The sequence below is a fragment of the Hemitrygon akajei genome, chromosome 17, assembly GCF_048418815.1.
Source record: "Hemitrygon akajei chromosome 17, sHemAka1.3, whole genome shotgun sequence".
Taxonomy (NCBI): domain Eukaryota; kingdom Metazoa; phylum Chordata; class Chondrichthyes; order Myliobatiformes; family Dasyatidae; genus Hemitrygon; species Hemitrygon akajei.
The window spans coordinates 4,139,992-4,153,643 of record NC_133140.1 but is presented as its reverse complement, the minus strand read 5'-3'; the positions used below and the strand labels follow the sequence as shown (position 1 = coordinate 4,153,643).

At 44.9% G+C, this 13,652-nt stretch overlaps 1 protein-coding gene across 3 annotated transcripts in view; it reads left to right on the top strand.

The window, feature by feature from the left end:
* Positions 1 to 13,411, top strand: part of ccdc102a (coiled-coil domain containing 102A) — a 211,969-nt gene extending 198,558 nt beyond the window's left edge. For all 3 annotated transcript variants that reach the window (XM_073069602.1, XM_073069604.1, XM_073069603.1), the window contains one exon: positions 12,641 to 13,411. In XM_073069602.1, coding sequence (XP_072925703.1) covers positions 12,641 to 12,761 — 121 coding nt within the window. In that variant the 3' untranslated portion in view covers positions 12,762 to 13,411. The remainder of the gene's footprint in view (positions 1 to 12,640) is intronic.
* Positions 13,412 to 13,652: the final 241 nt, after the last annotated feature.

The window sequence follows — 13,652 nt, the reverse complement described above, 5'->3', positions numbered from 1 at the left end:
CGTAGGTGTTCAGCGAAATGGTCTCCCAATCTGCGTCGGGTCTCACCAATATATAGAAGGCCACACCAGACGCAGTATATCACACCAGGTGAAGTGCTGCCTCACCTGGAAGTACTGTCTGAGGCCATGAATGGTGGTGAGGGAGGAAGTGTAAGGGCAGGTGTAGCACTTCAAGTCAAGTCACTTTTAATTGTCATTTTGACCATAACTGCTGGTACAGTACACAGTAAAAATGAGACAGCGTTTTTCAGGACTATGGTGCTACATGAAACAATACAAAAACTACACTGAACTACGTAAAACAACACAAAAAAACGACACTAGACTACAGACCTACCCAGCACTGCATAAAGAACACAAAACAGTGCAGGCATTACAATAAATAATAAACAAGACAATAGGCACAGTAGAGGGCAGTAAGTTGGTCTCAGTTTAGGCTCTGGGTATTGAGGAGTCTGATAGCTTGGGGTACGAAACTGTTACATAGTCTGGTTGTGAGAGCCCGAATGCTTCGGTGCCTTTTCCCAGATGGCAGGAGGAGAAGAGTTTGTATGAGGGGTGCGTGGGGTCCTTCATAAAGCTGTTTGCTTTGCGGATGCAGCATGTAGTGTAAATGTCTGTAATGGTGGGAAGAGAGACCCGATGATCTTCTCAGCTGACCTCACCATCTGCTGCAGGGTCTTGCAATCTGAGATGATACAATTTCCAAACCAGGCAGTGATGCAGCTGCTCAGGATGCTCTCAATACAACCTCTGTAGAATGTGATGAGTATGGGGGTGGGAGATGGACTTTACACAGCCTTTGCACAAAGTAGATCTGCTGGGGTTTCTTTGCTATGGAGCTGGTGTTGAGGGACCAGGTGAGATTCTCCGCCAGGTGAACACCAAGAAATTTTGTGCTCTTAATGATCTCTACTGAGGAGCCGTCAATGTTCACCGGAGAGTGGTCACTCCGTGCCCTCCTGAAGTCAGCAACCATCTCTTTTGTTTTTTTCACATTCAGAGACAGGTTGTTGGCTCTGCACTAGTCCGTTAGCTGCTGCACCTCTTCTCTGTATGCTGACTTGTCATTCTTGATGATGAGACCCACCACGGTCGTGTTATCGGCAAACTTGATGATGTGGTTCGAGCTGTGTGTTGCAGCACAGTTATGGGTCAGCAGAGTGAACAGCAATGGACTGAGCACACAGCCCTGGGGGGCATTTGTGCTCAGTGTGATGGTGTTGGAGATGCTGCTCCCGATCTGGACTGACTGAGGTCTCCCAGTCAGGAAGTCTAGGATCCAGTTGCAGAGGGAGGTGTTGAGGCCCAGTAGGCTCAGCTTTCCAATCAGTTTCTGGGGGATGATTGTGTTGAAAGCTGAAGTCTATGAACAGCATTCAAACGTACGTGTCTTTTTTGTCCAGGTGGGTTAGGGCCAGGTGGAGGGTGATGGCAATGGTGTCGTCTGTTGAACGGTTGGGAAAGTACGCGAACTGCAGGGGATCCAGAGAGGGGGCAGCAGGGTCTTGATGTGCCTCATGACGAGCCTCTCGAAACACTTCATGATGATGGATGTGAGTGCAACAGGATGGTAGTCATTGAGGCAGGACACTGAAGACTTCTTCGGCACGGGGATGATGGTGGTGGCCTTGAAGCAGGTTGGAACGATGCCGCTCAGCCAGGGAGAAATTGAAGATGTCAGTGAGAACATCTAGCTGGTCTGCACATCCTCTATCCAGGAATATGGTCTGGTTCAGTAGCCTTCCGTGGGTTGACCCTGCACAGGATTCTTCTCACATTGGCCACGGTGAGACACAGCACCTGGTCATTTGGAGGAGGGGGGGACTTACTCGCTGCCACATCATTTTCCACCTCAAAATGAGTGTAGAAATTGTTCAGCGCATCTGGGAGGGAGGCATCACCTGCACAGTCAGGTAATGTCCTCTAGTTAGTGATATCCTGAATGCCCTTCCACATGCGCTGTATGTGGCTACTGTCCTGGAAGTGGCTGTGGATTCGCTGGGCGTGTGCACGCTTTGTCGCTCTGATGGCCCGAGACAGTTTGGCCCTTGCTGTTGTTAGAGCTGCCTTGTCGCCTGCTCTGAAAGCAGAGTCACGGGTCCTCAGCAGTGCACGCATCTCCGCGGTCATCCATGGCTTCTGGTTAGCGCGTGTAGTGATGGTCTTGGACACAGTGACATCATTAATGCACTTGCTAATGTAGCTAGTCACTGATGTCGTGTACTCCTCTAAGTTGGTAGAGTCGCCATCGGTTGCAGCCTCCCTGAACATGTGCCAGTCAGTGTGCTTAAAGCAGTCTTGAAGAGCAGAGATGGCTCCTGCTGGCCTGGTTTTCACTTGCTTCTGAACTGGTCTGGAGCGCCTGACGAACGGTCTGTATGCTGGGATTAGCATAACAGAGATGTGGTCTGAGTAATCAAGGTGGGGGCGAGGCTTCGCTCGGTACACGTCAGGGATGTTTGTGTAAACAAGGTCCAACACACTCTCCCCCCTCGTTGCAAAGTCCAAATACTGATGGAATTTGGGGAGCACTGACTTGAGGTTCGTGTGGTTAAAATCTCCAGTGACAATAAACAGTCCATCAGGTTGTGCGTTCTGCAGTTCACTAATAGCCCCATACAGTTCACAGAGTACCTCCTTAGCATTAGCGCCGGGGGGAATGTAGACACAGACTATGAGGACAGTGGTGAATTCCCGTGGTAAATGAAATGGTCTGCATCTAACAGTCACAAACTCCACTAGCGATGAGCAGTATCTGGAAACCAGCACAGAGTCCTTCACCATTCCGTATTGATGTAAACACACAAACCACCACCGCGAGTCTTACCGGAGAGAGCTGCATCCCTGTCCGCACGAAACAAGGCGAGCCCCTTTCTTTAAAAAAAGGAAGACACCTCCTTCGTCCTGGAATGAAAAGCCTCATCCTGAGAGCAGATGCGGCGGAGACGGAGGAATTGCGAGAAGGGAATGGCATATTTGCACGAGACAGGGTGGGAAGAGGAATAATCAAGGTAGCTGTGAGAGTCTGTAGGCTTATAGTCGATATCAGTAGATAAACCGTCTCCAGAGATAGAGACAGAAAGATCAAGAAAGGGGAGGGAGGTGTCGGAAATGAACCAGGTAAATTTGAGGGCAGGGTGAAAGTTGGAGGCAAAGTTAATGAAGTCAACGAGCTCAGCATGCATGCAGGAAGCAGTGCCAATGCAGTCGTCGATGTAGTGAAGGAAAAGTGGAGGACAGATACCGTATGGGTTTGGAACATGGACTGTTCCACAAAGCCAACAAAAAGGCAGGCACAGCTAGGACTCATATGGGTGCCCATGGCTACACCTTTGGTTTGGAGGAAAAGGAGGAGCCAAAGGAGAAATTATTAAGAGTAAGGACTAATTTCACTAGATGGAGGAGAGTGGTGGTAGAGGGGAACTGATTCGGTCTGGAATCCAAAAAGAAGTGGAGAGCTTTAAGACCTTCCTGGTGGGGGATGGAGTTATAAAGGGACTGGACATCCATGGTGAAAATAAGGCGGTGGGGGCCAGGGAACTTAAGATCATTGAAAAAAATTCAAAGCATGAGAAGTGACACGAACATGGATGGGAAGGGATAAAGCAGTGTTGAGGTATGCAGAAATGAGTTTGGTGGGACAGGAGCAAGCTGAGACAATGGATCTGCCTGGGTCTAGACTGATATTAAATCCCTTTTCCAGAGCTATCTGCCCTGATCTGTTCATTTTCAGCGTTGATCTGTTTTGTGATAGTCCTTGCCGCATCTCCGGAAGCGCTTGAGATTTTTGTGCACCTGTGCTTAAAGGAATGAATGTGAGTAACAGTTTGAGTGCTGTATGAGCCATTTAATGGATAGTCCTTTGGTCAGTTCTGAGTTTCTGTGAGCAGTGAGAGCCTACTTGCTGGTCTGGGTAAAGAGGTTAAACCAAGGATATCGTGCAGAATTCATGCAACATGGCTTCTCTTGTTGTATGATCATACTGTTCTTTCAGGACATGATGCTTCATGTCCTGCACTGAACATATACAGGGGACCAATCATTGGAGGAGCCCTCATGGACTTCCAACACCCTTTAAAAGCTCAGTGATGTCTAAACATATGGTATTAACATTGCAAAATGAATGTTGGCATAATTCTTGAGGTCTGTGCAGAAGCTATGAAGGAGACTGCAGGCCTTAGCTATGTGAAGTACTGAAAAACTGAAAGAGTATCTAATGTTGTGCCTTTATTTAAGAAGAGGTGCAAGGACAAGCTGGGGAAACATGAACCCAGCATCACAGAGTCATTAGACATGTACAGCGTACATAACGAGGAAAGATTTGAAGGCGATCAGAGGAGTAGATGTTTTTCACACAGAGGGTGATAGGAAAGTTACTGAAAGGAATTCTGAGAGTCAAGTTCTTACCGCATTTGGAAAGGCAAGGACCGACCAGGTTGTGTTTAGTTTATGGACAATTGTGTCTCGTGAAGAGTAGACCAAAAGGATTGATGGGCAGCTGAGTAGTCTTTGTCTGCACATATTTAAGTAAGTGTTTTGACAACATAATGGACTGGTCAAGAAGGTTAAATCACATGGGATCTAGATTGAGCTATCTAATTGCATGTAAAATTGACTGAGTGGAAGGAGTCGTAGAGTTACACAGCACTGAAGAAACCTCTCTGTTCCAGCTCATCCATGCTGAGCAGGTCCCTACCTAAGCTGCGTTTGGCTCATCTTGCTCAAAACACTTCTAATCCATGAACCTATTTCAATGTTGGAGATTATTTTTTAGATCGGTGGCCCATGTGCTGTAGGATTCAGTGCTCAGTCCACTGTTTGGTGTTTATAACCATATAACAATTACAGTAGGAAACAGGCCACCTCGGCCCTTCTAGTCCATGCCGAACGCTTACTCTCGCCGACCTGCACTCAGCTCATAACCCTCCGTTCCTTTCCTGTCCATATACCTATCCACAATTTATATATTATGTATATATATATATATATATACACACACACACACACACACACACACACACTTGTTTATATTAACAATTTGGATGAGAATGGAATAAGTTTGTGGCTGGCACCAAAATTGCTGGCATGGAGGACACTGAAGAAAGTTGTCTATATCAACTGGGAAAGCGGGCAAAGGAATAATGGAAGGAATTTAACCCAGAGAGGTATGAAATGATGCAAGGCACTGAAGAGTGTTGTAGAAGAAAGACGCCTCAGTATACAAGTCCGTATGGAGGTTTATAAAATCATAGGGTGCATAAATAAGGTGAAAAGCCACAATTCTTTCCCTAGGGTAAAGCTAGAGGGCACAGGTTCAAAGTTCCAAATTCAAAGTAAATGCCATATTAAAATACATCAGAATTGGGGGTATTACCACCGGCCTGTGACATGAAATTTGTTAACTTTGCAGCAGCAGTTCAATGCAATACATAATTTAGCAGAGAGAAAATAATAATAATAAATAAAATAAAACATAATAAATAAACAAGTAATTCAATTACGTGTATTGAATAGATTTTTTAAAAATGTGCAAAAACAGAAATACTGTATATTTAAAAGAATGAGGTAGTATCCAAAGCTTCAATGTCCATTTAGGAATCGGATGGCAGAGGGGAAGAAGCTGTTCCTGAATCGCTGAGTGTGTGCCTTCAGGCTTCTGTATCTCCTACCTGATGGTAACAGTGAGAAAAGGGCATGCCCTGGGTGCTGGAGGTCCTTAATAATGGACGCTGCCTTTCTGAGACACCGCTCCCTAAAGATGTCCTGATTACTTTGTAGGCTACTGCCCAAGCTGGAGCTGACTAGATTTACAACCTCCTGCAGCTTCTTTTGGTCCTGTGCAGTAGCCCCTCCATATCAGACAGTGATGCAGCCTGTCAGAATGCTCTCCACGGTACAACTATAGAAGTTTTTAAGTGTATTTGTTGACATGCCAAATCTCTTCAAACTCCTAATAAAGTATAGCCGCTTTCCTTCTTTATGACTACATCAATATGTTGGGACCAGGTTAGATCCTCAGAGATCTTGACACCGAAGAACTTGAAACTGCTCAGTCTCTCCACTTCAGATCCCTTTATGAGGGTTGGTATGTGTTCTTTGTCTTACCCTTCCTGAAAACAACAATCAGCTTTCGTCTTACTGACATTGAGTGCCAGGTTGTTGCTGCGGCACCATCCCACTAGTTGGCATATCTCACTCCTGTACGCTGTCTCATCACCACCTGAAATTCTACCAACAATGGTTGTATCGTCAGCAAATTTGAAGATGGTATTTGAGTTATGCCTAGCCACCCAGTCATATGTATACAGAGAGTAGAACAGTGGGCTAAGCACACACTCCGAGGTGTGCCAGTGTTGATCATCAGCAATATGTTATCACCAATCCGCACAGACTGTGGTCTTCTGGTTAGGAAGTCGAAGATCCAATTGCAGAGGGAGGTACAGAGGCTCAGGTTCTGCAACTTCTCAAACAGGGTTGTGGGAATGATGGTATTAAATGCTGAGCTGTAGTCGATGAACAGCATCCTGACATAGGTGTTTGTGTTGTCTAAGTGGTCTAAAGCCGTGTGAAAAGCCATTGAGATTGTGTCTGCCGTTGACCTATTATGGCGATAGGCAAATTGCAATGGGTCCAGGTCCTTGCTGAGGCAGGAGTTCAGTCTAGTCATAACCAATCTCTCAAAGTATTTCATCACTGTTGATATGAGTGCTACCGGGCGATAGTCATTAAGGCAGCCCACATTATTCTTCTTAGGCACTGGTCTAATTGTTGCCTTTTTGAAGCAAGTGGGAACTTCTGCCCATAACAGTGAGAGGTTGAAAATGTCCTTGAATACTCCCGCTAGTTGGTTGTCACAGGTTTTCAGAGCCATACCAGGTACTCCATCGGGACCTTCTGCCTTGCGAGGGTTCACTCTCTTTAAAGACAGTCTAACATGGGCCTTTGAGACAGAAATCACAGGGTCATCAGGTGCAGCAGGGATCTTCACAGCTGTAGTTGTCTGTTAGTGAAGTATCACTGCCATTCATGCTAATGGGTTTCAGTTTGTAGGAAGTAATGTCTTGCAGACCCTGCCAGAGTTGCCGTGCATCTGATATCGCCTCCAACCTCGTCCAAAATTGTCTCTTCGCCCTTGAAATAGCCCTCCGCAAATCATACCTGGTTTTCTGGTATAGGCCTGGGTTGCCAGATTTGAATGCCACTGACCTAGCCTTCAGCAGACGACATACCTCCTGATTCATCCTCAGCTTTTGGTTTGGGAATGTACGGTAAGTCTGTGGGCACACACTCATCCACACAGGTTTCAATGAAGTTGGTAACAACTGCAGCATACTCATCCAGATCCAAAGATGAACCCTGAATACAGTCCAGTCCACTGATTCTAAGCAGCCCTGTAGGCACTCCAGTACTTCCCTTGTCCATACCTTCTTGGTCCTCGCTACTGGTGCTGCAGTCATCAGTCTCGGCCTATACTCAGGGAGTAGAAGTACAGCTAGGTGATCAGACTTCCCGAAGTGAGGGCGTGGAATCGTATGGTAGGCATTCTTGATGGTGGCGTAGCAATGGTCCAGTGTGTTGTTTCCTCTGGTATTGCAAGTGATCTGTTGATGATAATTGCTTAGTGATTTTTTCAGACTGACCTTGTTAAAATCTCCCAAAACAATGGTGAAGGCCTTAGAGTGTGCTGTTTCGTGCATGTTGATCCCATTGTTCAGATCATCTAAAGCCTGCTTGACATTGGCCTGAGGTGGAATGTAAATTCCTACCAGAATGACCCCAGAGAACTCCCGTGGTAAGTAAAAAGGACAACACTTTACTGCTAGATATTCCAGGTCTGGTGAGCAGAATTGGGACAGCACTGATATATTTGTTCACCAGGAAGAGTTGATCACGAGGCATACTCCTCCACCTCTACTTTTGAGAGACTCTATTGATCTATCCTGACGCTGTATATTAAACCTGTCGATCTGATTTGCTGCAACCGGTACAGTAGGGGTTAACCAGGGCTCCATGAAACAAAGGAAACAATGTCCCTCTGATTTAGCACCCTGGCAGAGATCATCTATTTTATTCACCAGAGACTGCATGTTGGCCAGCAAGATAGTCAGTATAGGGAGTTTAAAACCCTGTTTCCTTAAATGTACTTGTAATTCTGATCTGAGAACATGAAATGGAGAGTGATAGAAGACTACAGCACAAAAACAGGCTCTTCTGCGCATCTAGTCCGTGCCAAGCTATTTAAAACTGCCTAGTCCTATCAACTTGTACCCACACCATAGCCATTCATACCCTTCCCATCCATGTACCTATTCAAACTTCTCTTAAATGTTGAAATCAAAATTGCATCCACCACTTGCACTGGCAGTATGTTCCACAGTCTCACCACCGTCTCTAAATGAAATTTCCCTTAACGCTCCTGTTAGAACTGTTCGCTGCTATCCCAATAATAAGCCCTGGATCACTAGTCACATCAAAGGCCTCCTAAACCAGAAGAAGAGGGCCTTTAAAGATGGTGATCGGTTGGAGCTTAAAAGAGTTCAGAAGGAACTCAGAGTACAGATAAGGGGGGCAAAGGAGCAGTATAGGAGGAAGCTAGAACAAAAGCTGCAGAAAAAAAGCATGAAGGAGGTGTGGGATGGGATGAAGATCATCACCGGATGCGGTGCAAAGCGGGGGGCAAACATAAGTGGAGATGTGGAGAAAGCGAACCAGCTGAACAACTTCTTCAATAGGTTCGACAGCACAATCTCATCCTCACCGCAGAACTCCACACCAGGCTTACTTCCCTCACAGGAAAATAGCCACTCACAGGAGACCTTGCCCATGCCCAGGATTACGGCTGCACAGGTGGAAGGTCAACTGAGGAAGATCTGTACCAGCAAGGCGGCGGGACCGGATGGAGTTTCCCCACGATTACTGAGGGCCTGTGCGACTGAGCTGGGAAAACCACTACAGCGCATCTTCAACATGAGCCTGGAGCAGAGAAGAGTACCCAGACAGTGGAAAACATCCTGTATTGTCCCGGTACCGAAGAAACCATAACCAAAGGAGTTGAATGACTTCAGACCTGTTGCCTTGACGTCGCACGTGATGAAGACCATGGAGCGGCTGATAATACAGAATCTGAGGCCACAAACCAGGCATGCCCGGGATCCTCTTCAGTTTGCGTATAAGGAGAAGGTGGGAGTGGAGGATGCTATCACGTATTTGCTGCACAAATCCCTCTCTCACCTAGATGGGGTCAGTGGTGCTGTGAGGATTACATTCCTGGACTTCTCTAGTGCCTTTAACACCATCCAGCCCAAGATCTTAAGGCACAAACTAACGGAGATGGGAGTAGACTCTCACATGGTGGATTGGATAGTGGACTACTTGACAGATAGACCTCAGTATGTGCGGTTGGGAGACTGTAGGTCTGACACGGTGGTCAGCAGCACAGGAGCGCCGCAGGGGACCGTGCTCTCTCCGGTCCTGTTCACCCTGTACACATCAGACTTCCAATGTAACTCGGAGTCCTGCCATGTGCAGAAGTTCGCTGACGACACGGCCATAGTGGGGTGTGTCAGGAATGGACAGGAGGAGGAGTATAGGAAACTGATACAGGACTTTGTGTTATGGTGCAACTCAAACTACCTGCGTCTCAATATCACCAAGACCAAGGAGATGGTGGTGGACTTTAGGAGATCTAGGCTTCATATGGAGCCAGTGATCATTAATGGAGAATGTGTGGAGCAGGTTAAGACCTACAAGTATCTGGGAGTACAGTTAGACGAGAAGCTAGACTGGACTGCCAACACAGATGCCTTGTGCAGGAAGGCACAGAGTCGACTGTACTTCCTTAGAAGGTTGGCGTCATTCAATGTCTGTAGTGAGATGCTGAAGATGTTCTATAGGTCAGTTGTGGAGAGCGCCCTCTTCTTTGTGGTGGCGTGTTGGGGAGGCAGCATTAAGAAGAGGGACGCCTCACGTCTTAATAAGCTGGTAAGGAAGGCGGGCTCTGTCGTGGGCAAAGTACTGGAGAGTTTAACATCGGTAGCTGAGCGAAGGGCGCTGAGTAGGCTACGGTCAATTATGGAAAACCCTGAACATCCTCTACATAGCACCATCCAGAGACAGAGAAGCAGTTTCAACGACAGGTTGCTATCGATGCAATGCTCCTCAGACAGGATGAAGAGGTCAATACTCCCCAATGCCATTAGGCTTTACAATTCAACCGCCAGGAGTAAGATATGTTAAAGTGCCGGGGTTGATTGTATTTAATGTATTTAAGTAAACTACTTAAGAACTTTTTAAAAGCTATTATTAATGCTTTTTGAGAGAGTGATTTAGATGCATATCATATTTTTACTGAGTTAAGTATTGTATGTAATTAGTTTTGCTACAACAAGTGTATGGGACATTGGAAAAAAAAATGTTGAATTTCCCCATGGGGATGAATAAAGTATCTATCTATCTATCTAAACATTTCACCTTTCACTCTTAATCCATGACCTAGTTGCACTCTCATCCAACTTCAGTGGGAAAAGCCTGCTTGCATCTGCAGTATCGTAATTTTATATACTTCTATCAAATCTCCCTTCAATCTTCTACATTCAATGGAGTAAAATATTCAATCTTTCCTTAAAATTCAGGTCCTCCAGTACTGGGTAAATCCTTGTAAATTTTCTCTGTACTCTTTCAATCTTAGTTACATCCTTCCTGCAGGTAGTTGACCAAAACTGCACACAATAGTCCAAATAAGACCTCACCAATGTCTTCTACAACTTCAACATATCATCCCAACTCCTGTATTAAATACTTTGATCTATGAAGACCAATGTGCCAAAAGTTTTCTTTATGACCGTATATGCTTGTGACAGCACTTTCAATGAATTATGGATCTCTATTCCCAGATCCCTTTGTTCTACTGCTCTCCTCAGTGCCCTACCATTCACTGTGTAAAACCTATCCTGGTTTGTCCTGCAAAGTACACCTCACACTTGTATGTATTAAGTTTCATCTACCATTTTTCAGCCCATTTTCCCAGCTGATCCGGATCCAGCTGCAAGCTTTGATGGTCTTCCTCTCTGTTCACTGCACCCCCAATTTTGGTGTCGTTGGCAAATTTGCTGATCCAGTTAACCACATTATTAACCAGATTGTTGGTATAGATGACAACAGCAGCACTGATCCCTGAATATATCTCAAAATAAAGATTCCTTAAATGTTTTGTCTTTACCTTTTATTCTGACAGATGCATACAAGCTTTGTACCCTCAAAATTTCATTTTTGAAGGCCTCTCACTTATCAAGTATACCTTTGCCAGGAACCAGCCTGTCCCAATCCACATTTACCAGATCCTTTCTGGTACCATCAAAGTTGGCATTTCTTCAATTTAGAATGTCAACCCAAGGACCAAACCTAACCTTTTCCATAATTACTTTGAAGGCAGTGGCATTATGATCACTAGATGCATAGTGTCCCCCTGTCACCTGCCCTGTTTCATTCCCTAATAGGACATCAAGTATCACACTCCCTCTTGTTGGGTCTTCTATGTGCCGATTATGGAAACTTCCCTGAACACATTTGACAAACTCTATCCCATCTAGTTAATTTGTAGTATGGGTGTCCCAGTCAATATAGGGAAAGTTAAAGTCACCTACTATCACAACTTTGTGTTTCTTGCAACAGTCTGTGATTTCTCTACGAATTTGTTCCTATAATTCTGTGGACTGTTGTGTGGTCTATATTATAGACTCATTAACATGGTGATACCTTTCTTATTCCTCAGTTCCACACATGAAGCATCACTCAACAAGTTTTATTTTGTGTTCTGACTGAGCACTGCTGTGACATTTTCCCTGACTGATAACACCATCCCTCCTCCTTTAATCCTTCCCGCTGTATCACATCTAAAGCAATGGAACCCCAGAATACTGAGCTGACAGTCCTGCCCCTCTTGCAACCATCTCATTAATATCTACAATATCATAATTCCATGTGTTGATTTATGTCCTGAGCTCATCTGCCTTTCTTTAAAATACTCCTTTCATTGAAATATATGCAATTTATCCCATTAGTCCCTCCATGCTCAACCTTTTGATTCCTGACTTTATCTGAGCTCTTAACGTCTGACTCCACAACCTCACCACTATCTGTTCTGACAGTCTGGTTCCCATCCCCCTGAAACTCTAGTTTAAACCCCCCACCCCTGTTCAATAGTAAGTAGTGGCAAACCTAGTTTACGAATCCATAGATTGTGGGAACAATTCACTGATGAGGCGAGAGAAGTTATCCACTCTGGTACAAGATCTTGATGGTTGAGGTTTAAGTTTAAGAGGGGAAAGATTTAAAGGGGGTGGGTATAGACAAGCTGCTAGAGGAAATGGTAAAGATGGGTACAGTCTCCAAGTTTAAACGACATTTGGATGGATACATTGATATTTATTTTATTTATTTATTCGGATCTAGTTGTATTACATGAATGATGTGAGCCTGTAAAAGCCCACATTACTGTCATCGGTGATTTACTGTTTGACTGTAATGCACTCTGATATTTCAGTATTCAAGTTGAACTGGTGTCCAATATACACTGAGGAGGAGGAATCAATGCTTATTGGTGTACTGTCTTCAGCAATAATTTTTTTCTGTCATGCAGGTTACGGAGACAGCAGGCCGTCTTTGGGAAACGAAGCTCTTGTTTTGGCCCAGATGAGCCCAGTGAGACTGGCAGTGACTTTGACGATGACCCTGAGCCATTGCAGTTACAGATTCCTTAAGCAGCAGTGGCAAAGTTGGTGTGCAGGAGGGAGCATCACTGTACTGTCATTCTTGCAAGCCACAGGCCAAGACTGGCATCAGGATCTGGCATGGCTCTCTGTTACCTAGCTGAGCATCTGAGAACATAGCATTCGAGAAACTTCCTTTTGTATAAGCATAACTGTCACTTACTTTTATAATTGACTTTGTATTCTTTACAAGTTATTTATACATACAACTGACCACTGTAAACTATACTTACAGTACATTAATTTTCTGTTATAAACCTGAGTACTGAGAGAGTGAGGTGGAATATTCATGTGATTCCTTTCACTGCTTCAGCTACATAATGAGCTGTAATGGTATCTCCAGCTCTGGATCCTGTGAGATCAACAGATAATCGGCTCACCCCAGTCTTCTCAATCACTGAAATGCTGAGAATTTGATAACTGTTAAGTTCTGTTCCAGAATTCACTGCCTTAAAGAGCAGTGGATGCACGTTCAATGGCAACATTAAGTAGAGAGTTCAATAAATAACATAGATGGTGAGAAAAATCAACAGGATAAATGCCCAGGTCTCAACAAAATATTTTTTAACCCTGTTAAAGGAAACAATGCTTATTATGTCAGTGAAACTAGTGCTCTCTTTAATACAGTACCCTTCAGACAATCTTTTGTGGAATGTAATTGATTGGGGTGCTGCCTGAGGACCTGATCCAATATCTGCACAACTGGTCAAATGGGCATTGGGTATTGTAAGGGAAACTGTGTGGGCTCTGTGAAACAGACCCTAGTGAAAGTTGGCACCCATAGAATCACCCAGTGAGAGTGGGGTTCTGTGCAGTTGAAGTGGGGTCTGTACAATCAGATCCCAATGAGTGTGCTGTTCTGTGGAACTGGATACCAATGAG